Below are 27270 nucleotides of genomic sequence, written 5' to 3'. Positions count from 1 at the left end.
AGCCACTTAGGTTTTTACTCCCGATACTTTGTGATTCCCAAAAGAGGGGGAGGTCTCCGTCCCATTTTGGATTTACGGGTCCTCAACAAACACCTCAGAAAATACAAATTCAAAATGCTGTCGCTCAGAACGTTGTGTCAGAGTATTCGTCAGGGAGATTGGTTCACCTCAGTGGACCTCCAGGACGCATATTTTCACATAGATATTTTTCCTGCTCACAGAAAATATCTGAGGTTTGCTTATCAGGGCACAGCATACGAGTATACAAGAATTCCCTTTGGCCTCGCTTTGGCCCCCAGGGTTTTCAGCAAGTGTGTGGAAGCGGCTCTGATGCCATTGAGGAGGGGAGGGATCAGAGTCGCATCATATCTGGACGACCTGCTCATCTGCGCGCCTTCCCAGAGGCAAGCAGAGAGCGATACGGGCAGACTAGTGACGATCTGGAGAGACTAGGTTTCAGAATAAACCAGACGAAGAGTTGTCTAACTCCTGCACAGGAAATAGTCTACTTGGGTCTCAGGTTGAATTCAGTGACGTTTCGAGCTTTCCTATCAGAGGATCGCATCGAGACATTTCACAGTTGCCTCTCCGTTGCCTCTCCCTTTTTCAACGAGGGAGATCAGTCTCTTTCAGAATGTGTCTTCGGCTACTGGGTCTGATGGCCTCAACACTGTCAGTGGTTCCCCTGGGACTGCTGCGAATGAGGGATTTTCAGAATTGGACAGCGTCACAGGGCATTCGCCCAAAGAGCCGTCTCAGCCGCAGAGTGCGCATCTCACCAGAATGCATGAACGCTCTCCGTCATTGGAGAGCTCCGTCTTTTCTCAGAACAGGATGCCTTCTGGGTCCTGTTATGTTAAGGAAAGTGGTGACGACAGGTGCATCTCTCACGGGCTGGGGGGCGGTGTTCGAAGGCAGAACAGTGAGAGGAGTTTGGTCTCCCGCACTGAGAGAGAAGCACATAAATTTTCTGGAACTACTAAGTGTTACTAGCTCTGAGACATTTTGTGCATTTTCTCAAGAATCATCATGTATTGGTCAGGGCGGACAATACAACGGTGATAGCCTACATAAATCGGCAGGGAGGAGTTCGTTCTCACAAGCTTCACTTGTTAGCGAAATAACTAATTATGTGGAGCAGCAGGACCCTCCTGTCGTTACGTGCGACACACGTTCCAGGAATAATGAACAGGGGAGCGGACTTACTGTCCAGGGGGAATCCTCTGTACTGGGAGTGGAGACTCCACCCCCAAGTGACGCTCAAGGTGTGGCAGAGATTCGGCCGTGCAGCCATAGATCTCTTCGCATCGCGCGAAGACGCGCAATGTCCCCTGTTCTTCTCTCTGGCCGGCAACGATGCACCGTTGGGTGTGGATGCTCTAGCCCACGAGTGGCCAGACGTGTTACTGTATGCGTTCCCTCCGTTGAGCCTGATCGAACCGACACTACGGAGGGTTCGACAATACAGACATGTAATGATTCTGATCGCGCCATACTGGCCGGGGAGAATGTGGATTGCGGAGATTGCGCAACTGCTCTATGACCAGCCATGGCCATTACCAGCACGCAGGGATCTCCTCTCACAAGCACGGGGGGAAATATTTCATCCCTCCCCTCAGAAACTTGCTCTCTGGGCCTGGCCCGTGAGAGGCTAAATCTGGATGCAGCTGGGTTACCTCCGAAAGTGATAGAGACAATTCAGAACGTGAGGGCTGCCTCGACACGTTCTTTATATAATCTCAAATGGAGGGTGTTTGAGGGATGGTGCGCCGATAGAAACATTGTTCCTTTCTTGTGTTCAGCTTCGGATGTGATGTGCTTCCTACAGGACCTTCTGGACAAGGGCAGAGCCTTTTCTACAGTTAAGGTTTATCTGGCCGCTATCTCGGCATGTCATGTGGGTCTTAACACGGGTACTATTGGCCAACACCCTCTCGTCTGTCGATTTATGAGAGGGGCATGTATCGAAGTATCGAAGCTGCTGGTCCCGCCTTGGGATTTGTCCATAGTTCTGAACGCGCTCTCAAAAGCCCCTTTCGAACCCATTGATAACATTGCCTTGAAGCTGCTCACTTTGAAGACGGCTCTGTTACTTGCTCTCACTACAGCAAAAAGGGTGAGTGAGCTACATGCTTTATCTATTCACTCCTCATGTATGATGTTTGCTCCGGGGGGTCGAAGAGTAACTTTTAGACCTAACCCGGCGTTTGTGCCTAAAGTGTTTGATCACGCTGGTGCAGTTCAATCAGTGGACCTGCTAGCTTTTCATCCACCGCCCTTTTCATCCCCAGAGGAGGAGAGGTTACACAGTTTATGTCCGGTTCGTTCTCTGTATACGTATGTTCAGAGAACCTGCACACTTCGTAAGAGCAATCAGCTTTTTGTCTCATGGGCTGACTCTTACAAAGGAAAGCCTATCTCCCGTCAGCGTCTTTCCCACTGGGTGGTGGAGGCTATCGTGTTATGTTACAATAATATGAATAAAGAGCCCCCAATAGGATTACGAGCACACTCAACTAGAGGTATGGCTACATCCTGGGCTCTGTTTAAGGGCATTTCTATTCAAGAAATTTGCGCGGCAGCCAGCTGGTCTTCTCCGCACACATTTGCTCGTTTCTATAGACTGGATGTGACAGAACCATCTCTGGCCCACTCAGTTCTGGGAGTGAGTAGTCAGGGGGTATAATGCAATTTATTAAGGGGAGTATTCCTTTGCATTCTGTTTCACCTCAGTTGGGCTTTATGATTCAGATAATAACCTACTCTTTCTTTAGTCTGCTTCGTCAGCATATCGGCAATACGGGAGTGGTCTATATCCCATAGTGAGATACCGAACGAGTGTTAGAAAGAGAACGTTAGGTTACTGACGTAACCCCGGTTCTCTGATAACATGAAGTGAGGTATCTCACAAACATTGCCCTCCTTGCCTTACTGCACGGAGAAGAGATATGCGGAGAATGACGAAACGGCAGGTAGCTGCGGTTTATATACAGGGAGGCGGGACTCCCTGATCGCTGCAGCGATTGGTCTGCCATAGTTGGCAGACGTGGTGTTATTGGTGCTTCCGCGATCGGTCACGCCCGAGGCGCTCCCATAGTGAGATACCTCACTTCATGTTATCAGAGAACCGGGGTTACGTCAGTAACCTAACGTTTCTCCAGAGCGACTGCGGGAGCGCTGATGAACACACAGCTGTTTCAGGATTGGCCAAATTCACCACATGACAACAATGACGTGTGTTTCTAACATCTTCAATTCCAATACAGCTCACAAATATTATTTTACTAGGAAAATATCACAATCGTGTGAAAAAAAATGTAAGCTAAGCCAAACTTTAAACATTTTAAGAGATTAAACAAATACTACTACATTAGATAAAATTAAGAACAAAAAAGCAAGAAACACCTATGAAGCTTTTGTTACTTTAAATTGTTGTAATTTTACCCATGGCATGAATTGTTTCACTTTACATATTCTTATGAATGTTTATTTGTTTTTGTACTTGTTGTGAGTTGTATATGCTTGTACAAACCTTTGTATAATTTTTGCATAATAATAAAAAACAAATCTGTTTTTAGAACAGTAAAAGCTTTTTTTACTGTACAGTCACAATGTTATAATGAGTCACATTTAATAATAAAAAAACACTGTATTGGTATTTAAATAGTACATGTTGAACTTTATTCTTGAACAGGTATGGCCCTGTATTAAGCAGTATATAAAAAGTGTTTCTGTTGCTCATGAAAACATTTATGAAACGCCTGTGCATTTGAAAAATATTGCATGTTATTCACTTCATCTGTGATAAGAGTATCCAAACACCGCGAGAGCATCACTACCGGGAGCAGAAAGTGTCCGACTTCACTTCTCCGCTTTCAGTTCCGCCCCCGACTGCAAGCGGCTGCTCTCGCCGATAGGTCTGTGCGGCGCCGCATGAAGTCGAACACACCTGGACTCTTTCTGTTCCCGGTAGTGATGCTCTCGCGGTGTTTGGATTAAAGAGTGTGTAAATACATCTAAATGCCACTTCAGATGCATTGCAAAGATACATTTTGTTGATGATTTCATTGGCTTGGTAACAGCCCAAATGCAAGAATTTGACTCAAAAGATTATGCACGAGAAGGTTTGAACGAGAGATGCAGTTTACAACGTTCTTATTTCTGCTTAAACGTTCATGCATTATTAATATTAACATATATTATCTAGGCATTAACTCAGTTTAATGTTTTACTATTTTACGAGTTGGCGTTGATGATAGAGACGTGATAATAATGTGGTGGATGATTTAAAAACTATTCGATAATCACAGTAGTTTAGGGTATTCATCCTAATGTAAAATTAACGGTCACCTCAGTCATCTGAAGGCGCTCTACGATCATTTTATCTGAGCGCAAACTCGGGAGAAATTAAATATATGTGGATGTGTAATATGTGTTTATTTTTGTTGCCAGTATTTTCTCCCTGTGTCCGCGTGGGTTTCCTCCCACAGCCTAAAGACAGGTAAACAGAACATTCTACTTGTGTATGGATCGACTTGTGTATGATTGGTCCTCGCCATGAATAGCCATATGCTGAAATGGCGTTAAGCATAATAAATAAATAAATTGCCAGTATTTTAATAGTATTTAATTGTTATGAACATATAAGCATTACAAATGAGGTCTAATAATAGCCTACCATGGATAAAACCACAAAGCAGAGGTATTACCCCTTCACATGTCTATGGGATAGTGCCTCATTCAGTTAATAATTAGCCAAGCTGATGTTGTTCTAAAGCTATCCACTTTTTTCATTACAAAAGAAGAAATGACAAAGAAAGAAAGCCATGCTTGCACTTGTCTTGTCCATTTAAAGTTAGTGAAGTGTGTGACCTTTTAAAAGGGTTCAGACATGTCTCCTAGTGTTCTGAGAGCCCGGTCTCATGAAAATGCATATAAATAGTACGTCAAATAAAAACAAAAACTCGTGGTATTGATACGCAAAAAAAAATTAGTGTGGCGTGCATATGATACGCACGTGTTTGGCGTGCATACAATGCGCAGTTTTCATGTACATATGATATGCATCTACCTGACAACCCTAATCCTACCCATCGCGTAGCATATACACGTCGATTTTTGCGCATCAATACCACGAGTTTTTGTTTTTATTTGGCGTGCTATTTATACGCACGAGATCGGGTTGGTTCTGAAGGCATTTGTGAGGTTTTGCCGAGAAACAAGCTACATATTTTTACAGATTTTATTTAACATTTGAAATATGCTAATGACGTAAGATAAATCAATAGTTCTTAATCCAAGTTTGGGAACTGTACTCGCATACCTGCAGACTTCAAGTTCCACAAGCGTTCGTTTGACCAGCAGATGTCCTCCTCGTGCTGTGGTTCGGCTCCAAACAGTGAGTCATTTTGAGAAGCTATTGGTTCAATTGATTCGATGCTTCAAAAAGCATATTTCTCCCATACATATATATATATATATATATATATATATATATGGGTGAATTAAGGTTGATTGGGACAGTTTTTGAATTTCCGCCTTGTGCAAGGTTTCTTGCCATAAATTAAAAACATTAGCCCAACGCATGATATATTTCTTTAATAGCCTACAGAAGATGTTAACTACCCATTTGAAAGGATGCATTATGTACACTTTTCTGTAAACTGACCCTAATTTTTTTTTTGTAACATCTGGGTGATTGGGACACAACGTTTGGTTGATTCATGAACTAGCTAGATTTTGCTCAAATAAAAATCTGAAATAGAAGCATTTTGAAAATAGAAATAGAAAATCAAATAGACAAGTTAAAAAAAATGCTTCAGGTCCAAATAAATAATAAATAAAATAAAATGTTGGGTGGCCCCATCACCAATTCACCTTTTTACCAATTTAACCTGAACAAACCTTTAAACAGAAACATGAATATGGTTTATTACTGCAACAAAAACAGTAAAAAAAAACAAACAAACCAAAAAAAAAAAAAAACAGTTAAAAAAAACGTTTAAAAAAAAAAAAAGGTTTCTCTAAAATGCTTCTTGTCAGTCCTCTGTCGTGTGTCATGTGTTCCCGCCTCTTGTGTCCATGTTTGGTCTTGTTCCTGTCCTTGTTAAGTGTGATTATTGGTTTATTCAGTTCAGCTGTGTTTTCGTCTAATTATCTGTGATTGTCATGTGTATTTAGTTCCTGCTTGTTTAATTAGTTTTCGTCTGGTCTACTCGTTATTCCCTGGTGTTCCTGTCTGTCTCAGCCTTGCCCTGTCCTGATGTCACCATTAAAGACTATTATTTTGAAGTATCTCCTCGTCTGCGTGTTCCTCGTTTCCTCCCTGCTGTGTGCACCGTGACACTTCTATTTTCAAAATGCTTCTATTTCAGATTTTTATTTTAGCAAAATCTAGCTAGTTCCTGAATCACCCAAAATTATGCTGTCCCATCCACCTAAATTGTGTTTGGGTGGGTGGGACAAAATTAAAAACAACCTGATTCTGAAAATAGAAACGTGATAGTAACACATTTTTACTGGTTTTGTAGAAGCAGTGCATCATATTTATATTTCCATCAAAAGTTTGTATAATATAGTAGCTGTGACAATTTTAGGACCTTATTATGAAAACTATCAAAAGCTTATGTCATTTTCCTCAGTTCATGCATGTCAACTTCCTGTTTGATGCCTGCCCCGCCCACCTACATGATATTACACCAATGAGGGCATCCCATTTTAATTATGTGGTCTTACAGCTAGGGCTCAGCAAAAAAGTTTTTATTTTCACTCATGTGAGAAAATAAATTCTGTATAGTTATATTGTCCCATTTGACCTTATGTCCCAATCACCATTAATTCACCCCAATATATTATTATTTTTATTACAATATATTATTTTTTTTTTTTTACTCGTTGTTGTGGTGAGCTGGAAGGTTATATACAACAGCAGAGGGCAGCCAATGCTGCAGCGTCCAGGGAGCAGTTGGGGGTTCGGTGCCTTGCTCAAGGGTCTCACCTCAGTCATGGTATTGAAGGTGGAGAGAGCACTGGTTATTCACTCCCTCCACCGGCAATTCCTGCCAGGCCTGAGACTTGAATCCACGGCCTTCGGGTTACAAGTCCGACTCTCTATCCATTAGGCTACGGCTGCCCCTTAATGCAAAGTTTAATGCCATTCAGTGTTAGCATTTTAGGTCCATGCGTTCCCTAAGGGTTTTCATGTGACAAAGTAAAATTGTAACAGGCCCATATAACTTAAAGCGTTCACTATACAAGTTGTTTGAACATAAATGTGTGTTGGAAGTGTGTGTACACATCCATCCTATAATAATAAAAATCCACCCAGTGTTTTTTTTTTTAAATCCCTATTTTAAAATCCCCTTTCTCAAATCAGGCTGTTCTGACATTCCTGTCAGAATGATGTAGTTCTGCACAGGCCCCTCCCACGATAGTTGATTGACAAGACTGTCTTACCTTAGACCCGCCCTGAGTGAGCTGTCATCAGTCCGCCATGGTGTCGACTCCGGTGCAGGGGAAGACAAGATCATCTCAGATTAAGCGATTGAGGTATTTTGTTGTTGGATGTAATGATGAGTATAGCAGTTGTCATTTACTCCCGACATCTGAGCCGCTGAAGACGCAGAGGATTAACATTACTTTCATTTTAAAGGGAATGCGCCGATCCCCGATCTGCCTAAATGCGTCTATGTTCACGCGAAGCATTCATGATCCAGCTTCATCTACAGAAGAAGTGAGTGTAACATTTTTTTATGAATCTTTGCAAATCACTTTTCCTAATAATGTGCTAGTTAGCCAGTTTAGCGGCTAAAGTACTGCTCTTCACCCCACAGAAGAGAGGGGCGGGGTCAGCAGAGCTCATTAGCATTTGAAGCAACATGGACTATAATGGCTTGCTAATAACAGAGCTGATTTTGACATGGTAAAAAAGGTGGTTTTTACATTGAGAAATTTTAACCAAAGAATGTTATAGACTTTTCTATGGAAGCCCGTTTCCTGCACAACTTTTTTTTTCACAGGAAAAATTGCGAGTTATAAAGTCATAATTGCGAGATATAGACTTCTTTTCTCACAAATTGCGAGTTATAAATTTTGAGGGGGGGGGGAGACTGATATGTTCTCAGAATTGCGAGTTTATATCACGCAATTCTGACTTTATAACTCGCAATTGCAAGTTTGTATCATGCAATTCTAAGAAAAAAAGCCAGAATTGTGAGATAAAAAGTCGCAATTACCTTTTTTATTTTTTTATTCAGTGGCGGAAACGGGCTTCCATACTTTTCATGAAGACCCTAAAGAATCATACCCTCCCAGTCAGCAAATTTCCTTTGGCACGGATCTACTAGATTAGTTCGTGTTCACTGGCCCAAAACTGGTCCATATCTTTTTAGCCAGAACTGAGCCAAAACAGTGCCATAACCCAACCCAGAGTGAGCCAAATAATAAAAAACAGACGTGGCTGATATATGGACCCTTTATGGCATTCTTATATGGTTGAGTTCTGTAAAGGGCTGACGGCCCTTATGTGGCCCACATTTGGCTAATACACCAAAAGCCATTATTCAACCACATTTACACACATGTTTTTAATTTAAAATACCCATTGCACAATGAGTCTTAAACACAAAAATGGATTCACACTCATTTTTAAAAAATGTTTATAGTATTTTAATAACAGAATTGCAATACAGAACATAACATAACATAACAGAAGTGTGCTATTTTGTAAATGTCAGATGAGTGAATAAATGTGCAAAAATTGATACTTTTAGTAAGTCTCGCCAGTCTTTCTCACTCACAGTCTTTCAGGAAAAAATAAGAGAAAAAAAGAACATTAGTATATCATAATTAGTATCATACATTAGATATTATATGAAGACAAGCACATAAATGACTGTAAATCAGCACTGCACACATTCTTTTCTACCACCCAAGACATGAGTGCTACTGTGAAGTCCCTTTTTAAATTTTAATTTTCTCAATGTAAAAAATGTAGCTACTTTAATAACAGGCTATTTTTAGACATAATAATAATATACATAATATTAATGAAAACATTAGGGGTGTAATGGTACCTCAGCTTTGAAGTCACAGTTTCAAACATTTTTGGTACAGCAGGGGGAGAAAACATACAATTGTTTTTTTGATTTTTTTAATAAGCAGTGGTTTACTGAACAATTTGTGTCTCTGCCTTTAAATAAACTCAATTATAATTACAATTTTCTTAAGGATAAAAAAGCTATAATCTCAGCTATAATGCTATACAATAGGGAGCCCTATTAGAGCATATAACTAAAATATTAAAGGCTGCAATTAACAACAAAACCCAATCTATTAAATTCAAATATTTTAGATACAATGAACAACACTACAAAAAAAAAAAAAAAAGTATGCAAACATATAGTTTGCACATTGCAATTTTCTTGCAACAAGCTGTAGACACTGAATGACTTGCCTGAGGTAAAGGTATTGCTTTTTTATTGGCATTTTTCCACGGTAGCAAAACTGATTAAGATTAAGTGACATTAGTGTGTTTATTTCGCGTTATAACCGTTTGTAACTAGTAGAAAAGATTAAAGGGAAGGGATGATTGCGTTCACGCGCTCTCCGCGCTTCCGCATGCAGCGGTCTGTACGAATAATGTACCATTACACCCCTAGAAAACATGACAAACAAATACAACCCATTATATACACTATACAGTGGGGCAAAAAAGTATTTAGTCAGCCACCAATTGTGCAAGTTCTCCCACTTAAAAAGATGAGAGAGGCCTGTAATTTTCATCATAGGTATACCTCAACTATGAGAGACAAAATGAGAAAAAAAATCCAGAAAATCACATTGTAGGATTTTTAAAGAATTAATTGGTAAATTCCTCGGTAAAATAAGTATTTGGTCAATAACAAACAAGCAAGATTTCTGGCTCTCACAGACCTGTAACTTCTTCTTTAAGAGGCTCCTCTGTCCTCCACTCGTTACCTGTATTAATGGCATCTGTTTGAACTTGTTATCAGTATAAAAGACACCTGTCCACAACCTCAAACAGTCCAACTCAAAACTCCACCATGACCAAGACCAAAGAGCTGTCAAAGGACACCAGAAACAAAATTGTAGACCTGCACCAGGCTGGGAAGACTGAATCTGCAATAGGTAAGCAGCTTGGTGTGAAGAAATCAACTGTGGGAGCAATTATTAGAAAATGGAAGACATACAAGACCACTGATAATCTCCCTCGATCTGGGGCTCCACGCAAGTTCTCACCCCGTGGGGTCAAAATGATCACAAGAACTGTGAGCAAAAATCCCAGAACCACACGGGGGGACCTAGTGAATGACCTGCAGAGAGCTGGGACCAAAGTAACAAAGGCTACCATCAGTAACACACTGCGCCGCCAGGGACTCAAATCCTGCAGTGCCAGGCGTGTCCCCTGCTTAAGCCAGTACATGTCCGGGCCCGTCTGAAGTTTGCTAGAGAGCATTTGGATGATCCAGAAGAGGATTGGGAGAATGTCATATGGTCAGATGAAACCAAAATATAACTTTTGGTAAAAACTCAACTTGTCGTGTTTGGAGGAGAAAGAATGCTGAGTTGCATCCAAAGAACACCATACCTACTGTGAAGCATGGGGGTGGAAACATCATGCTTTGGGGCTGTTTTTCTGCAAAGGGACCTGGACAACTGATCCGTGTAAACGAAAGAATGAATGGGGCCATGTATCGTGAGATTTTGAGTGAAAACCTCCTTCCATCAGCAAGGGCATTGAAGATGAAACGTGGCTGGGTCTTTCAGCATGACAATGATCCCAAACACACCGCCCGGGCAACGAAGGAGCGGCTTCGTAAGAAGCATTTCAAGGTCCTGGAGTGGCCTAGCCAGTCTCCAGATCTCAACCCCATTGAAAATCTTTGGAGAGAGTTGAAAGTCCGTGTTGCCCAGCAACAGCCCCAAAACATTACTGCTCTAGAGGAGATCTGCATGGAGGAATGGGCCAAAATACCAGCAACAGTGTGTGAAAACCTTGTGAAGACTTACAGAAAACGTTTGACCTCTGTCATTGCCAACAAAGGGTATATAACAAAGTATTGAGATGAAATTTTGTTATTGACCAAATACTTATTTTCCACCATAATTTGCAAATAAATTCTTTAAAAAAACCTACAATGTGTTTTTCTGGATTTTTTTTTCTCATTTTGTCTCTCATAGTTGAGGTATACCTATGATGAAAATTACAGGCCTCTCTCATCGTTTTAAGTGGGAGAACTTGCACAATTGGTGGCTGACTAAATACTTTTTTGCCCCACTGTATATACTTTAAAAGATACAGACATGTAGATGTTTGTGGAAGATGTTTTCTCTGTTTTGGAGGGAAGATCGTTTTTAAATCATACCCTATTGCATCAAAATTTGTTAATAGGCCTATACTGTACTATAGTTTGGGGTGGATAATTTTATCAGTTGTTTATTATTCATGCAACAATGTATTACTGTTATAGTTTTTATTAATAACCATTGCTATATAGCTGATAACTTTGTCTAGTGCTCTTATGAATGTTTATAACATGATTTGTGAACATTTAACTACCATACTGAATGACATAGCACCATGAAGAAGTCTATGCTATGTTTGCGTATTTCATTTCATTATGTAATCTGTTGTACAGATCTGTGTAGTGTTAAATACTGTTTTTGACAGATAATATCATGATATTCCCTTACCGAATGTCGTATCCTGTCAGCAATAACCTGTCCATAGGGTTTAAACATTTCACATGAAATTCTGTCAGTGTGGGGGAGCTGTAGAACAAGAACAAGAAAAATACAGCTGCGCTATATCTCTGGTCATTTTAATATGTAACTAATTTAATGTTTAGATTTTTTTTTTAAGTATCCAGTGGATGATCGAAGGGCACAAGAAGAATCTGGAGGGGCACAAGGAGAATCTGGCCCCCCCTTAGACCCGGCCCTGGCTGAGATGTGGACTGCCACTAACCTGCCACACATGACTATATCAGTTTATATGTGTTATTCCAAATAAAAGCCAAATGTTAACCATAAGTTAACACATTACATGGTGTGCCATTGCCAAGCCATATATGGCTCTCATTTGTGTGCTGTCATCTGGACCATATACCTCAAAACATATTGTCATCTTAAAGAAAATTCCCTCCAATTCTGAAGCTATGGCAACACATATGGGGAAAGTTTGGCCCATATGTTCTCAGCCATACCTAGGCCAAATGTGATAGCTATCAGCCACATTTGGCCCAAACGTTCTTGCTAACTCAGCTTGTGGAAAATGGGCATCCGATGACCCCTTTAAAGGGTAAAAGATATTGTCACGTTTTGCTCTACAGATTAATTACAGTCATTCCTCGTGAGTTTTGAAGCTGTATAATAAGGACGTTGGTTAAAAAAATTAAACATTTCATAACTTTCACTATGAGCATAATAAGTAGTCTATAATACAAACTGAATTTTTTTTGTTTTTGTTTAAGTATTCTGCAGTTCAAGTTATTCAGTTGTTTTTACTTATTTTTTCCCTTGTTTGGATCACAAATACTTCGTCCACAGAAATAAATAAAACTTTAACATATTTCATAATAATTAATTTTCCCCATAACTTTCATAAATTAAAAAAAAAAAAAAAATTGCCAGTTGCCCTGACCAAGGTTGCTTTACAAAACAGGAAAACGCCACCTTACCGTGTCACGGAACCACAGCAACGGAAATAGCTACTGTGTGGCCAAAAGTCTGCAACAGTCGGTCTGGGTGACCTACCAGTTATTTTAGAGCATAACTCATAGATTCCATCTTAATTTCCAGATTGTGTGAATTCTGAGTGAGTATATTGTCTTTTAATTTAGTTTTGGTTGTTTAACATGCCTAAGTTTCTTCAGATAAAGAAAAAAAAAAAATGTATAGGCTAAATTATGGTCAGATGTTTTTAGTGCTGTTTCTATGACATGTTTACAAATATTAACAAGCTAACTTTAGAAACTGCTACAGATTCAATGTAAATTATATGTAATAATAGTAATAATAAAAGAATAGAAATAAAATAAAATAAAAATTATGTAGCCATAGCTATTTGGTTAGGAAATAGTGGGGGGAAAAAATCTAAATCTTAAACTAAAACTGATCATTTAGAACATAAATAATTGCTTTCAAGCTTTGTATGAGCACATATGAAATGTAACGTTTAATAACATTTGAGAAACCTAAGTGATTATAGAGCTTTTCAATAGATTCAGCTTTGTTCTGTAACACAAACAAGATTGTCGTATTCTGGTGAGTGAGACCTTTGATAAAGTTTTTGTGTGTGTGTTTGTAGAGAAAAGGTAAAATGGAAAAATAACAGATTTGCTGACCACTAACAAAGGAAAATATGACCTGCAGAATATGACCCGCAGAGTCAAGTTTAGAACTGGAATCCTGAACATTTGAAAATGTAACACATGGTATAGTCATAAAATATAAGACAAAGTATCACTGCAGGAAAACATATATGACCCTGGACCACAAAACCAGTCTTAAGTGTCAACTGAATAACTAAGCTTTCCATTGATGTATGGTTTGTTAGGATCGGACAATATTTGGCTGAGATACAACTATTTGAAAATCTGTAATCTGAGGGTGCAAAAAAATCTAAATATTGAGAAAATTGCCTTTAAAGTTGTCCAAATGAATTCTTAGCAATGCATATTACTAATCAAAAATGAAGTTTTGATATATTTACAGTAGTAAATTTACAAAATATCTTCATGGAATATGATCTTTACTTGATATACTAATGATTTTTGGCATAAAAGAAAAATCTATAATTTTGACCCATACAGTGTATTTTGGGCTATTGCTACAAATATACCCCAGCGACTTAAGACTGGTTTTGTGCTCCAGGGTCACATATAAGAGTGCCATCAAGTGGAGATATGGAATGGCACATAGTTGTGTTAACCACATATTTTCATTCAAACACAAGAAATGAGGACAGATCAAAACAATGTGTGACATCTTAAAATGTTTTTATGAAGGAGAGTGTGATAAATAGGCTGCAAATTTTAATTTGACTCTAGATATTCCCCGTGTTTAGCTAAGACATCTTTACATTAAGAGAATAGGTTTTATAACCATAGAGCTACACAGTAAGCGAGGTTTCAGATCCATAAAGGCTCTGGCACATTAAAAACTTCTGTTAGAGCCTAAAATAAAAAGCACAACAAAACAAGCATTAATGCAGACATGCTAGTCTACGAGATGTTGTTAGAGATACTACAGAGAATATGACGTCAGTTTCGGTGTTGTTGTGGGTATCAGTCAGGAAGGGTGTGTCCATTTTACAAATTGCTCAGCTCTGACAGCGCTGTGTTTCTCATGAGGTCATAATACTGTGGACTCATGCATGACAAAGATGACATTTTCGACTCAGTCCAAAAGGTTCCTGGAGAAGCTTCCAGTTTTGTTTAAAATCTAAACACCTATAGCATACTATCAAAATGTCCTGATTGTAAAATGCTCAGAAAGTATGGCTGAGGGCTGGGCCACACTTCTGTCCAAACTTGTTCACCTGGTTTTCGCTGCATTCTTTGAGAAACACATTCAAAGAGAGAGAGTTGATGTCTAGTTGAAAGACTAACACTCAATGTCTCATTACTGACCATTAACACTATTGTATGTGACTCTGTTATTGCCATTCTGTCACCTATTTTCTTTTGAAAGACATGGCCTATGTTTATGTTGCTAATATATTAATAAACTTTAATATGGAAAAGCAATTTTCTAGGGGTAACATTTATTTTTTGCAATATGTGGCTCAAAATGTCATGTCCATATGTTTATCGGCTATAATTGCAAGTGGTTTAGAACTCTGCTTTTTCCAAACTATGTAAATTAAAGATTTTAGCTGTTGTGTTTGAATTTATGTAAACAATTATTGTCATATGCCATCATCCACCCAAACCCTCATTTCATTTTATTCATTTTAATACAAAATGGTAAACAGATGGAAAACATTATAATTCAAACAGGAAATAAAATTGGAAACAAATGTAGAGTATAAATATAAAACATCCTAATTATAAAACATAACAGGCATGTTAGTCACTTTCACATATGTGACCCTGGACCACAAAACTAGTCATAAATAACACGGGTATATTTGTAGCAATAGCCAAAAATACATTGTATGGGTCAAAATTATCGATTTTTCTTTTATGCCAAAAATCATTAGGATATTAAGTAAAGATCATGTTCTATGAAGATATTTAGTAAATTTCCTACCATAAATATATCAAAACTTCATTTTTTATTAGTAATGTGCATTGCCAAGGGCTTCATTTGCACAACTTTAAAGGCGATTTTCTCAGTATTTTGATTTTTTTGCACCCTCAGATTCCAGATTCTCAAATAGTTGTATCTCGGCCAAATATTGTCCTGTCATAACAAACCATACATCGATGGAAAGTTTATTATTTCAGCTTTCTGATGATGTATAAAGCTCAATTTCGAGAAATTTACACTTTTTGGTTTTGTGGTCCAGGGTCACAAATGTGTGTACATATTTGTCCCATTTGTTCAAAGCCCCATATAGTCAGGCATGATATATATATATATATATATATACACACACACACACACACACATATATATATATATATATATACATATATATAGGCTATGTATTTATATATTAGATTTTTATTTATTTATTTTTAACTTGTAAATTAAAAGCTTGTATGGGTATTGTATATCACATTGAACAAGATAATATTTTATTCTGATTTAGATATGTCAGTCATTTAAAATGAACAATGATCAAATGTAAATGTGATAAAAGGTACATTTAAGTTACTTTATTTCCTTAAAACGGGTTCTTGTCTTGTAATTTTTTAACAGTCTTACAAGTTCTGTTTTTTTTCTTTAATTAGACTTTTATTCTTTAATAAGACTTTTATCATGTTATTGTCTTTTTCTTTCCTTAACGTTTTCTTCAATATTTTTGTTCTTAAATTATTTTTAAAATGCACTATTACGTTTTTATTTATCTTGCTCCCTCTTTATTGTTATGCAGAACTTTGAATCACTATTATGAATGAAATGCAAGTAGTAGAAAGGATAGAAATATTATATACACTTGTTTTGTCCTAAATCTATAGTCACCTTTCATCAGGTTTTGTTTCTAGTCTTTGTCATATACAGCAAATACTGCAGTATTGGAGTTGCATATGATAAGTTTCAACCGAAAATCTTGTCGGTGCTTTACATTTCCAAAATGGAGATGGCAAGTTTTGCGTTCACTCTCGATGCGTCAAGTGGCCATACATGGTCATGGGCGGAAAAATAGGTGAGGTGTTTTAGCTTTAACTCCGTCCATTTGCACCTGACGTCACTTTACTCAAGCAGGTATACATAATTTGACACCTGTTGCGCGTTTAGATCAGTCGTTTGGCGGGGAAGAGAGGCTATCTGCAGGAGCTATTCGTTATTAAGCTCAAGACTTATCAAAGAGTGGAATAACTCTTTCTGGTTGGATTTCTAATTTTTCTTAAAGCTTTGGTAAGAAGACTTAAGCGTTTTATTGTTTAAATACTGGTTGATTTGCGCAGAGGTTCTGGAGATTAACGCACGCATCAGTTCCTCGTACGGAGTGATTTCTAAACCGTGAAACTGTTTGTTTTTGTTTTTTTCAGTTCTCTCTAATACCGAGATGAAGGTTTTAGTCGCCTTGTTTGTTGCGGTGTTAGTGGAAGTGGCCGCCTCATGTAAGTAACAACTATTTTAACTTCAATTGAAACGAGATGTTTAAACGAAAGCTGTTTTAAACGTAAACTAAGTCGGGTTAAACCGTGACAAGCTGTTTAATCCTAGTCGGTAACTTGGTAGTTAGGAGGCAAACAAAGCCATGAGATGGATCAGGGTGTGGTTCAGTATGTGGGGGTGGGGGAGCTCTACTTGGACTGGGTTATGCGTTTCAGCTTTAACCCATCTACCGAATACATTTTTAGTGGTTTTAAAACGAAGTTGTCTCTTTTGTTGTTGTTTTAACCCAACAGGTACTTGTGCCAGTATGAAGTGGGCTGTGTGTGAGCCTGACCCATGCCGGTGCACTCTTCAATTAACTAGGGATGTGATGCAACCGCTTGATTGTACAAAATGTGAGTTTTCCCTTATATTTGCACTTAAAGCTGGTAACTATTGTTTTATTGGTGATATTTAGCACCCTTACTAAAGTGTTATTCAAATTGTTTTTCAAAAGTCTTAAGCTGGTTTGCTAACTTGTCTCCCAGTCTAGTTTGAGGAGTTTTGGTATCTCACCTAAACTAGCTGAGCTCCAGATTTCCTAGCTTGTACCAACAACCAGGCAGGTTTAAGGAGCTTCGTTCCTCCCATCAAATGTAAACGTCTTCATTTCTCCCCACCCACAGTGATTCCCAAGTGCTTCCTCATGAAAGCGGAGATGTTTCGCGCCAGGAACAACCTGACCACAAGATCAATTGGTGGGAAGCCGGTAGAATCGGCCTTTGTGGACAATGACGGCATCTATGACCCAATGTGTGAGAGTACTGGGCAGTTCAAGGCTGTCCAATGTAATGGCACTGAAGTGTGCTGGTGCGTCAACAGTGCCGGTGTGCGCAGAAGTGACAAGGGAGACAAGAACCTCAAGTGTGAGCCTGTGGAGACCTAGTGAGTGCACTTGTATTATGTTGTCAACCGGATGTTCTTCTGACTGACATGCCTAGTATGACGTGTGGTTGGAATAGTACTGCTGTTTGTGGAAGGACGCAAGACTGGTAAATTGACACTGCTATGTTTTCTTTTCTAGTTGGGTTCGTCTGCAAATGAGGCATAAAGAGACGACTGCTCCTGCCGATCTTGCCAAATGGAGGACGTATGTTACAATTGATTTTTAGGGTCTTGCTGGATCATGTGTAATCTGAAGCTCTGCTTGTGTCTTGTTTTGCTGATGTTACTCTATTTTATTTTTTTGCAGTGGAATTGAAAATACTTTACTGGCTCGTTACAAGTTGGATAAGAAATTTGTGTCTGAGGTTCAGGTAAGCATTTGCCATTGTCATCCAACCCCTTAACTTTGCTTTTGGTACACCGCCTAACAAAACCTGCTTCCTTTTTTCCAGTATGACAAAGATGGCCGTCTCCTCATTGTGGATGTGAAAAAGCCTATGGGATCTGCTGATCCAGACCTGTCCCTCATGACTTACTACATGGAGAAGGATGTGAGTCTCGTTATGATTTCTCAGTTGTAATAACTGATTTTTATATTTTGTAACTTTGTGCAAAAATTAACTTGTCTACACAGGTCAAAGTTCTGCCCCTCTTTAAAGACGCTCAACCATTTGAAGTCAGTGTTGAGGGATCAAAGGTGTCCATGGACGACATCCTGGTGTACTATGTAGATGAAAAGGCACCCACCTTCACCATGCAGAGGGTGACTGGTGGTATCATTGCTGTCATTGTGGTGGTCAGCTTGATTGTGATTGCAGGATTCCTGGTTATTGTAAGTGCCATTTCATCTTTGGGTTTCTTGTTAATGTGTGGTTTTGTAGTCTAACTGTTATTCCTCCTTTTCAGTACTTCCTCGCACGGCGACAGAAGGCCATGTACAGTAAAGCACAGGTTGGTTCACTTATTTCAGTATGATCCAAACTGTGTGGTTCTTCCCCCAAATGGAAGCAAGCTTTTTTTAACACATTTCCTTCTGTTCTTGCAGGCCAGAGAGATGGAGACCATGTCTTAAAGCTATTAATGACATCTCATGACCTTGAGTCTGATTCTGGGATGTGCCCCATGCTGAAGCTTAGACCTGCTGTACATTTGCTTGTGACCTTTATTAGAAATTAAGTGTCTGTTACATGCGGAGTACAGTTTTTAATTGTTACACTTTTCTATTTAATGAGGGCTCCTTTTCAATTGGTTCAATGTTTTAACACTGTACAGTTTGCGACTTGTAAGTTTTTAATAAAATTTGTTTTTGTGTTAAACATTTGTCATGAAAGTTTTTAATAATATTCTGGCATGTGATAGTCTTGGTAAATCAAAATCCTTTTTTTCTATTGAGCTGTATTGGTGTTGCTAAATTAAAAGGACTATCCTAGCACAAAACAATCCCTAGCTTTTGTTTGAAACCACATGATTTGTCCTTTTCAGCCCAGGGCAAGCAGTTGAGCTGCACCTGTTCTCTGCCTTATGAGCTTCACCTCAATTCAAATCTGTGATGGAAATTTATTGAATGACTAGTTTTAGCATGACAACACTTGCCCAAATTTAAATGATGCAGTGTCAAGTAGACAATTTACTTCTGCGTTGCAAAACTGCTTCCTGTGAATGTGAGAACTCCGATTTATCGTTACAGGTAAAAAAACAAACAAAAAAACAACCTAGAATAACATGTGGTAAATGACAGAACTGCTTGCGCTACAAACTGGAATGATTGATAAAATAACAAATGCCAGTTTATCACAGCATAGCAGACTGGTTTTGTACAGTTAATAGAAGTACAAACTTTGGGAAAAGTCAGTTACAAATGGTGGCGTGTGCATTATCCACATTTTTTGACTTATAACCATGTGTTTTAAATAATGCAGGGATTGTAGGGTCTAATAATGGACCCCTAAAACCTGTGCATTTGTACAAACCTTTTTTGTTCTTTCAAAATGTAAAACAAAGAGGCTGTTTATTAACTTGAAGCTGCTGACCATTCAAGTGCACAGAAAGACTAATAATTAAACCCATGAGAGAGCCGTGCACTGAGCGGTTTGAAATACAGGTCAGACCTGTTGCTCGAGTTTCGGGCAAAGTTCCTATATCATTGTGGTATGACTTATGCAAAGTTCTGACTAACCAAGACTACAACCTCCTCCCACGAACCAGGAAGCTGTTTACACAAATTCTGTGTTGGTTGAGTTTGTCAGGTTTTAACCGGCATATTAATGAATGATAAACGAATTTTTGAAAAGCTTTCTCAGACTTGCTAACGGCACGCATAATGTGTGCAGCAAACACATTTTTTTTTTAAATGGGAAATCTCCAAACAATAGCTTGGCTGGCACTCCCTTGCCTTGAATTCTTTGCCTTTTGGTCTAGTTCCTCAGTATATTTCCCAGAAGAGCCTAGAGCGTTTGTTTCTCAGACTAGTTGAGACAGGTTTGGGTGGATCACATGTTGCCCTCCCCCATCCGCACTCACACCTGAGCTGGAAGTCACACAGGCTCAGTCTCTGTGTTTCCATGGCAGAAAAGGAGGGATTAAATGACAAAGCCTATCAGATGAGTGTGGGTCACGGTAAGGAGGGACATTTTCACGAGGATGGTTCACCCTCACCTGTTTCGGTGCACACTGTCAACAGCATTTAAAAGTTATTTAATAGCAGTACACTAGAAATCACGCAATTCCTTTTAAACAAGTCAATGTCGTTAAGGTTTTGTTACATCTTTGGCTTTAGAGTATATAAGTAATCATCTTAAGTAGTTTTCATATTTCAAGTGTTTATGTAGATCACTAGATACTCTGCATTCCTGCTGTAATAATAATATGAGTCAGGGCAGGAAAACACAGATACTAACAAAACGGTAGAGGATGACTAAACTTGTTAGGCTACAATATGAATTAAAGGGCGAATGGTTACGAGTAACATACCGACGTAATTGATAAATGGATTTTAATCAGTGTAACGATGTGAGGCAGTCTGCCAGCGGAACAAGAAGAAATACTCCCATAAAAACAACTTTGTGCCAAATGGGAGGTTATGACATGGGGAGAATATCCGGTTTTTCATTTCAATGGATTATTGGGGAAATATCAAGAAGTGTGACAACCGAGGCAACACAACAAAACAGTCATTTGGGTAATATGTAAAATGAGAACACTGATGACTGATGAGACCAAACAATCATTCACACCCTGTACAATTTTTTTTTCCCGGTCTCTCATTGTTGAATAAATGAATATTACATGGCATACACAGTCATAATCTGGTGAACTGTAGCTGTGTTGGATTCATGAGAAGTATACAGGTGCTGGTCATATAATTAGAATATCATCAAAAAGTTGATTTATTTCACTAATTCCATTCAAAAAGTGAAACTTGTATATTATATTCATTCATTACACACAGACTGATATATTTCAAATGTTTATTTCTTTTAATTTTGATGATTATAACTGACAACTAAGGAAAATTCCAAAATCAGTATCTCAGAAAATTAGAATATTACTTAAGACCAATACAAAGAAAGGATTTTTAGAAATCTTGGCCAACTGAAAAGTATGAACATGAAAAGTATGAGCATGTACAGCACTCAGTACTTAGTTGGGGCTCCTTTTGCCTGAATTACTGCAGCAATGCGGCGTGGCATGGAGTCGATCAGTCTGTGGCACTGCTCAGGTGTTATGAGAGCTCAGGTTGCTCTGCTAGTGGCCTTCAGCTCTTCTGCATTGTTGGGTCTGGCATATCGCATCTTCCTCTTCACAGGCGAGTTTGCTGGCCAATTAAGAACAGGGATACCATGGTCCTTAAACCAGATGCTGGTTGCTTTGGCACTGTGTGCAGGTGCCAAGTCCTGTTGGAAAATGAAATCTGCATCTCCATAAAGTTGGTCAGCAGAAGGAAGCATGAAGTGCTCTAAAATTTCCTGGTAGATGGCTGCGTTGACTGTGGACTTCAGAAAACACAGTGGACCAACACCAGCAGATGACATGGCAGCCCAAATCATCACTGACTGTGGAAACTTCACACTGGACCTCAAGCAACATGGATTCTGTGCCTCTCCACTCTTCCTTCAGACTCTGGGACCTTGATTTCCAAATGAAATGCAAAATTTACTTTCATCTGAAAAGAGGACTTTGGACCACTGAGCAACAGTCCAGTTCTTTTTCTCCACAGCCCAGGTAAGACGCTTCTGATGTTGTCTCTGCTTTCAGAAGTGGCTTGGTAGCTCTTTTCCTGAAGACGTCTGAGCGTGGTGACTCTTGATGCACTGACTCCAGCTTCAGTCCAGTCCTTGTGAAGCTCTCACAAGTGTTTGAATCGGCTTTGCTTGACTGTATTCTCAAGCTTGTAGTCATCCCTGTTGCTTGTGCACCTTTTCCTACCCAAATTCTTCCTTCCAGTCAACTTTACATTTAATATGCTTTGATACAGCACTCTGTAAACAGCCACACCTTTCATTAATGACCCTCTGTGACTTACCCTCTTTGTGGAGGGCGTCAATGTTTGTCTTCTGGATCAATGCCAAGTCAGCAGTCTTCTCCATTAATGTGGTTTCAAAGAACAAGAGATACCCGGAATTTATACTGTAGGGATGGTCATTAATTGAAACTCAAATGTAAATATTCTAATTTTCTGAGATACTGAATTTGGGATTTTCCTTAGTTGTCAGTTATAATCATCAAAATTAAAAGAAATAAACATTTGAAATATATCAGTCTGTGTGTAATGAATGAATATAATATACAAGTTTCACTTTTTGAATGGAATTAGTGAAATAAATCAACTTTTTGATGATATTCTAATTATATGACCAGCACCTGTATGTATTATAGATACGCAGTTGTTAAAAAGTTTAAATTGATCCAAAAGTGACAAACAGGATATTTATAATGTTGGAAAATAATTTCAATTTAAATAAACGCTGTTCTTTTTAAATTTTTATTTATCAAAGAATCATGCTTTGAAGCAGCATAACTGTTTTCAACATTGATAATAATTGAAATGTTTCTTGAGCAGTAAATCAGCATTTCAGAATGATTTCTGAAGGATCATGTGACACTCAAGACTCGAGCAACGATGCTGACAATTCAGCTTTGCATCACAGGAATAAATTACATGTTAAAATAATTTAAAATAGAAAACTTTTATTTTTAATTTTGTAATACTATTTCACAATATTAACATTTTTACTGTATTTTTGATTAAATAAATGCAGCCTTAGTGAGCATAAGAGATGAATGACCCCAAACTTTTGAAAAGAAGTGTATTAATATAACTTAGAATTAATTTCAAATTATGTATCTATTTTGAAAAAACAAAACAAAATCAAACTTTCCTTTTTGAGTAAGGACATTTATTTAAAGCTGCATAATAGATAATTATAGAAAATACACTTTAGAAATAAATAAATACAATTTTCTATGACATTATTTGTCACAGTGTCCCTTGTTCATTGATATCAGTATAATGCTTTGGTATTCCAAAAAAACAAAACAAAACAAAACAAAGCCTTCCAGTTTCTATCTCTTGCAGTGAATCTCTTTATGAATCTCACACACCATATTCATTACACCAGTACAATATGTACTCTCAAAAACACCTCAGTCGTCTTACAGTATATGACTTCATGTTGGCTTCCAAAAACCACAAATATTTTTTGGTAATGCACTTCCTGTTTTATCATAATCCGTGTGTTCTCTCTACATGCTTCAACATGCTTATGTGAGATGAGATTTCAGCATGGGAGGTTGCATAACTCTAGTGTTACTCATCCTGTGATCACAACTCATTTTCAATTTCAGTTTAGTCAACTTCTACATATGTAGTGTAGTTGATATAGTGACGGAAGGAAACTTATTGTTTTGAGTTTCTATATTGAGTTTCTTGTAGGGCTGGGCGATTTTTCCAATTTTATTGATTAATTAAAAAAAAAATGTAGAAGTATTTTTCTTGTACTATTTCTGAACATATAATATGTATAAGACAAGTTTGTACAAGATGTAGTTGTAGTTCATGCATCTTTTCTGCAAAGACAATTAAAAGTGATTTGTTTAAAATTTACATCATGTTGACAACTTCATGTGTGCTGCACTTGGAATAGACTTTTCTTTAACAAGAGGGTTAATAAAGAACAAGTTGCTTCAATCATGTTGTAAAAAAAAATAAAAAAAAAAATAAAAAAAATGAAGAATCGGTCAAATGATTTTAGATTTTAATTGTTTGCCATACCGCCCAGCCCTAATTTCTTGCAAAAGAGATTGTTGGTAAAGCCTGAAAAATAAACTCCACTAAAATTGAAGTATTTGGGTGAATCTTATGAAAACTGAAGAACAGTTCTGGCCATATTTCATACCCAACTCAAAAGTTTTTTTTTTTTTTTGGCTTAGGGAAAAATTAAGATCCTTTGACAATTATGCACATTTCAACCAAAACATTGCTTTACCATAAGTAACCAAAAGTACCAACACTGTACAAAACTCTGTATACTTGTAAAAGTCAGCATAAATTAATAAATTACGCAGTGTTTTGTACAGTATTGTTGCTTTTTTAATATATACACACATACATATATATGAGAATTGAGAAAAAAGTACAATGTCTGGACAAAATATGTTAATGACAATTAGGTGGAAAATGTCATAAAATTATGTCACAGTGCGAACAAACAAAGAAAATCAAAACTAAAGTAGTACGCTTAATTTCTATATACAAAGTACTATTTGTTTTTATTATTTTTGGGGTGGAACTTGACTTGGACATGTTCATGAGATCTCACCCATTTTAAAGTTGAGAACTACTGTCAGTCATGTCACCCTCAGCCGCAACAGGAAGTATTAGATGGTTTAAAGGATTACTCCACCCCAAAATAAAGCAATAAGCCCCAAGAAGCCGTGCTTTACAGTGAATTAACGCAAAGCGGAGTGCCTAAAACCACCTTAGCTGTTATAAATTCACTGTAAACCATGGTTTCACGGGGCTTATTGCTTTTATAAAACGGTTATTCCACATACGTAGTAAGAAAACAAAGCGTAATGATATTAATAAAAACAAACCACTTTTTTGGAGCTACAACCGTTTCTGAGGAACTATATTCTTCCACCAAAGAATGTAGTTCCTCAGAAACGGTTGTAGTTCCAACAAAGTTGTTGCCATCAACACACAAATGTAAACAAAAGGTGTATGTTTGTAGAGTAATTTACAACAGCTTCAAACTGGGCTCAACCAATCAGAATCAAGGACCGGAAATATCCCTTTCATAATGAAAATTTTGTGTGCGTCTCAATCAGCTCCCTAGCTCCCGAGATCGTGAATCAGTAGATCGTGTACACGAATTGGATCACTGGTAAGTTCCCTGACTCACTGCACTCGAATTCCAGTGACATGATTACGTACAACGTCAACGGACAACATAGTAGAACGTCACAGCTTGAATTAATAAACAACAGACTGGACCAATCTCTTTTTGATATTATTTTTAATTCTCTTTAAGCACATTGTGTTCTTACAACATTTCAGCCGATTTTAATTATAAATGTTAATTAAATGTATTCATTACCTGTCTAGTGATGTGTGTTTATGTTGAAATATATAAAAAAAACAGTTTGTCTTTTCAAATCTTCTATTGCATGTCATTATATTTATTGAGTTGGCTCGTGTGGTTTATGTTTGATGCTTCAGAAATGTGACGTTATTTCTGGTAAGGGAGCATAGTGAGCGCCGATGCTCCCTAGAATTTGCGGTGCATTGTGGGATTTTTCAGGGAGCGAACGTTCCAGTGCACTGGAAGGATTTCGCGATTGAGACAGCCCTTAAAATGGCCGACTCCCTGATCAGTGCTCTGACTACTGAACAAGGGAGCTGATTGAGACGCACCCTGTGTCATTAATCACTTACCCCCATGTCGTTCCAAACCCATAAAAGCTTTGTTTGTCTTTGGAACACAATTTAAGATATTTTGGATGAAAACCGGGAGGCTTATGACGGTCCCATTGACTGCCAAACGATTAACACTGTCAAGGCCCAGAAAAGTATAAAAAACATTGTCAGAATAGTGCATCTGCCATCAGTGGTTCAACCGTAACGTTATGAAGCTACGAGAATACTTTTTGTATGCAAAGAAAAAAAAGACTTTATTCAACAATTTGTCTCCTCTTAGTCAACATAGCGCCATTTTGGAGAATATCCGCTGGACGCAAACTGCGTACGCTGTTCTGTGTCAGCCACACCTCACAGATACGCTGTTTTCGTTCAAATCAAAGCGTAAACAAACATAGAAGACGTGTCTGTGTGCTACGGCTGACACAGAACAGCGTACGCAGTTTGCGGATATTCTCTAAAATGGCGCTACGTTGACTAAGAGGGTACGAATTGTTGAATAAAGTCTTTTTTTTTTCTTTGCGTACAAAAAGTATTCTCGTAGCTTCATAACGTTACGGTTGAACCACTGATGGCAGATGCACTATTCTGACAATGTTTTTTATACTTTTCTGGGCCTTGACAGTGTTAGTTGTTTGGCAGTCAATGGGACAGTCACAAGCCTCCCGGTTTTCATCCAAAATATCTTAAATCGTGTTCCGAAGCCAAACGAAGCTTTCATGGGTTTGGAACGACATGGGGGTAAGTGATTAATGACAAAATTTTCATTTTGGGGTGGAGTAACCCTTTAAAGAAATACATCTCTTATTTCATTTTCAGATTCCCTTTGATGTGAACTGGTGTATTGTAAATATGGTTTTGGACACTAGCCAGGGATTTTGAACTGGGATCAACTAATGAACTAGGGAATGGACTGACATATGTCCTGAGTGAACACCAACACATGCTGTGTGTACTTAAAGGAGGGTGGGTGCTTTGCTGGGTCTGCAGGCGGCTGGAGGAGACTTGCTCCTCGATTCCTTGCTCTTCTTCATCTCTCCAGATAGAGCCAGCAGCAGGGCTGGGGCGGACAGGTGGTGCGCTGCTGCTTTTTGTTGTTGTGTGCAGTTAATGTAGCTGGCTATGAGCAACGTCACGTCTCGAACCTAAACAACACAAGGAAAGCAGAGAAAAGCTGTGAGTCACGCTATACTATGCTATACATAGCAAACAGAAGTACACATGAGTCTGTGTGTTTCTGTGTACTTTGGTGTGTGTGTGTGTGTTTTCTCTCTATGTGTAAAAGAGAGCATACTGTATGTACACTAATGTTCAAACGTTGGTAAGATTTTTTTTGTTTTGAATATAGTCTCTTATTCTCACCAGGGCTGCATTTATTTGATCAGAACAGTAAAACAGTAATAATGTGAAATAGTATTACAATTTAAAATAACTGTGTTCTATTTTAATATGTTTTAAAATGTAATTTATTCCTGTGACGCAAAGCTGAATTTTCAGCATCGTTACTCCAGTCTTCAGTGTCACATGATCCTTCAGAAATCATTCTGATATACTGATTTGATGCTCAAGATACATTTCTTATTATTATCGATGTTAAAAACAGTTGTGCTGCTTAATATTTTTCAGAAACCATGATATATATTTTTTTCAGGATTCTTAAAGTCATTTATTTA

General features: G+C 38.2%; 4 protein-coding genes and 1 long non-coding RNA gene across 8 annotated transcripts in view; 3 read left to right on the top strand and 2 right to left on the bottom strand.

Moving 5' to 3' along the window:
* si:ch73-105b23.6 (fibrillin-3) overlaps positions 1–5402 on the bottom strand; it is a 32817-nt gene extending 27415 nt beyond the window's left edge. For 3 of the 4 annotated variants that reach the window (XM_058796571.1, XM_058796568.1, XM_058796574.1), the window contains exon 1: positions 5324–5402. The gene's annotated coding sequence lies outside the window, so the exon portion shown is untranslated. The remainder of the gene's footprint in view (positions 1–5323) is intronic. The other variant, XM_058796569.1, reaches the window with a different exon arrangement.
* Positions 1550–2828, top strand: LOC131552601 (uncharacterized). The gene has a single exon (XM_058796487.1). The coding sequence runs from the start codon at positions 1550–1552 to the stop codon at positions 2684–2686; it is 1137 nt and encodes a 378-aa protein (XP_058652470.1). The 3' UTR covers positions 2687–2828.
* LOC131552656 (uncharacterized) lies at positions 3887–12297 on the top strand. Its single transcript, XR_009274030.1, has 6 exons — positions 3887–4002; positions 4453–4501; positions 5330–5398; positions 7376–7548; positions 7652–7732; positions 11885–12297. It is a non-coding gene; the product is annotated as an uncharacterized LOC131552656 (long non-coding RNA).
* A 4095-nt stretch (positions 12298–16392) lies between these two features.
* Positions 16393–18995, top strand: epcam (epithelial cell adhesion molecule). The gene is made up of 10 exons (XM_058795988.1): positions 16393–16551; positions 16686–16757; positions 17049–17150; positions 17421–17679; positions 17819–17884; positions 17987–18050; positions 18132–18230; positions 18314–18511; positions 18586–18630; positions 18725–18995. The coding sequence occupies exons 2-10, from the start codon at positions 16703–16705 to the stop codon at positions 18749–18751; spliced, it is 915 nt and encodes a 304-aa protein (XP_058651971.1). The 5' UTR covers positions 16393–16551; positions 16686–16702; the 3' UTR covers positions 18752–18995.
* A 7311-nt stretch (positions 18996–26306) lies between these two features.
* Positions 26307–27270, bottom strand: part of plekhh2 (pleckstrin homology domain containing, family H (with MyTH4 domain) member 2) — a 33203-nt gene continuing 32239 nt past the window's right edge. Inside the window, exon 30 of the mRNA XM_058796618.1 lies at positions 26307–26742. Within this exon, the coding sequence (XP_058652601.1) occupies positions 26554–26742 (189 nt within the window). The 3' untranslated portion in view covers positions 26307–26553. The remainder of the gene's footprint in view (positions 26743–27270) is intronic.

Source organism: Onychostoma macrolepis, chromosome 13, assembly GCF_012432095.1.
Source record: "Onychostoma macrolepis isolate SWU-2019 chromosome 13, ASM1243209v1, whole genome shotgun sequence".
Taxonomy (NCBI): domain Eukaryota; kingdom Metazoa; phylum Chordata; class Actinopteri; order Cypriniformes; family Cyprinidae; genus Onychostoma; species Onychostoma macrolepis.
Note: the sequence above shows the minus strand (reverse complement) of the source record. Positions and strands in the feature narration are given on the sequence as shown.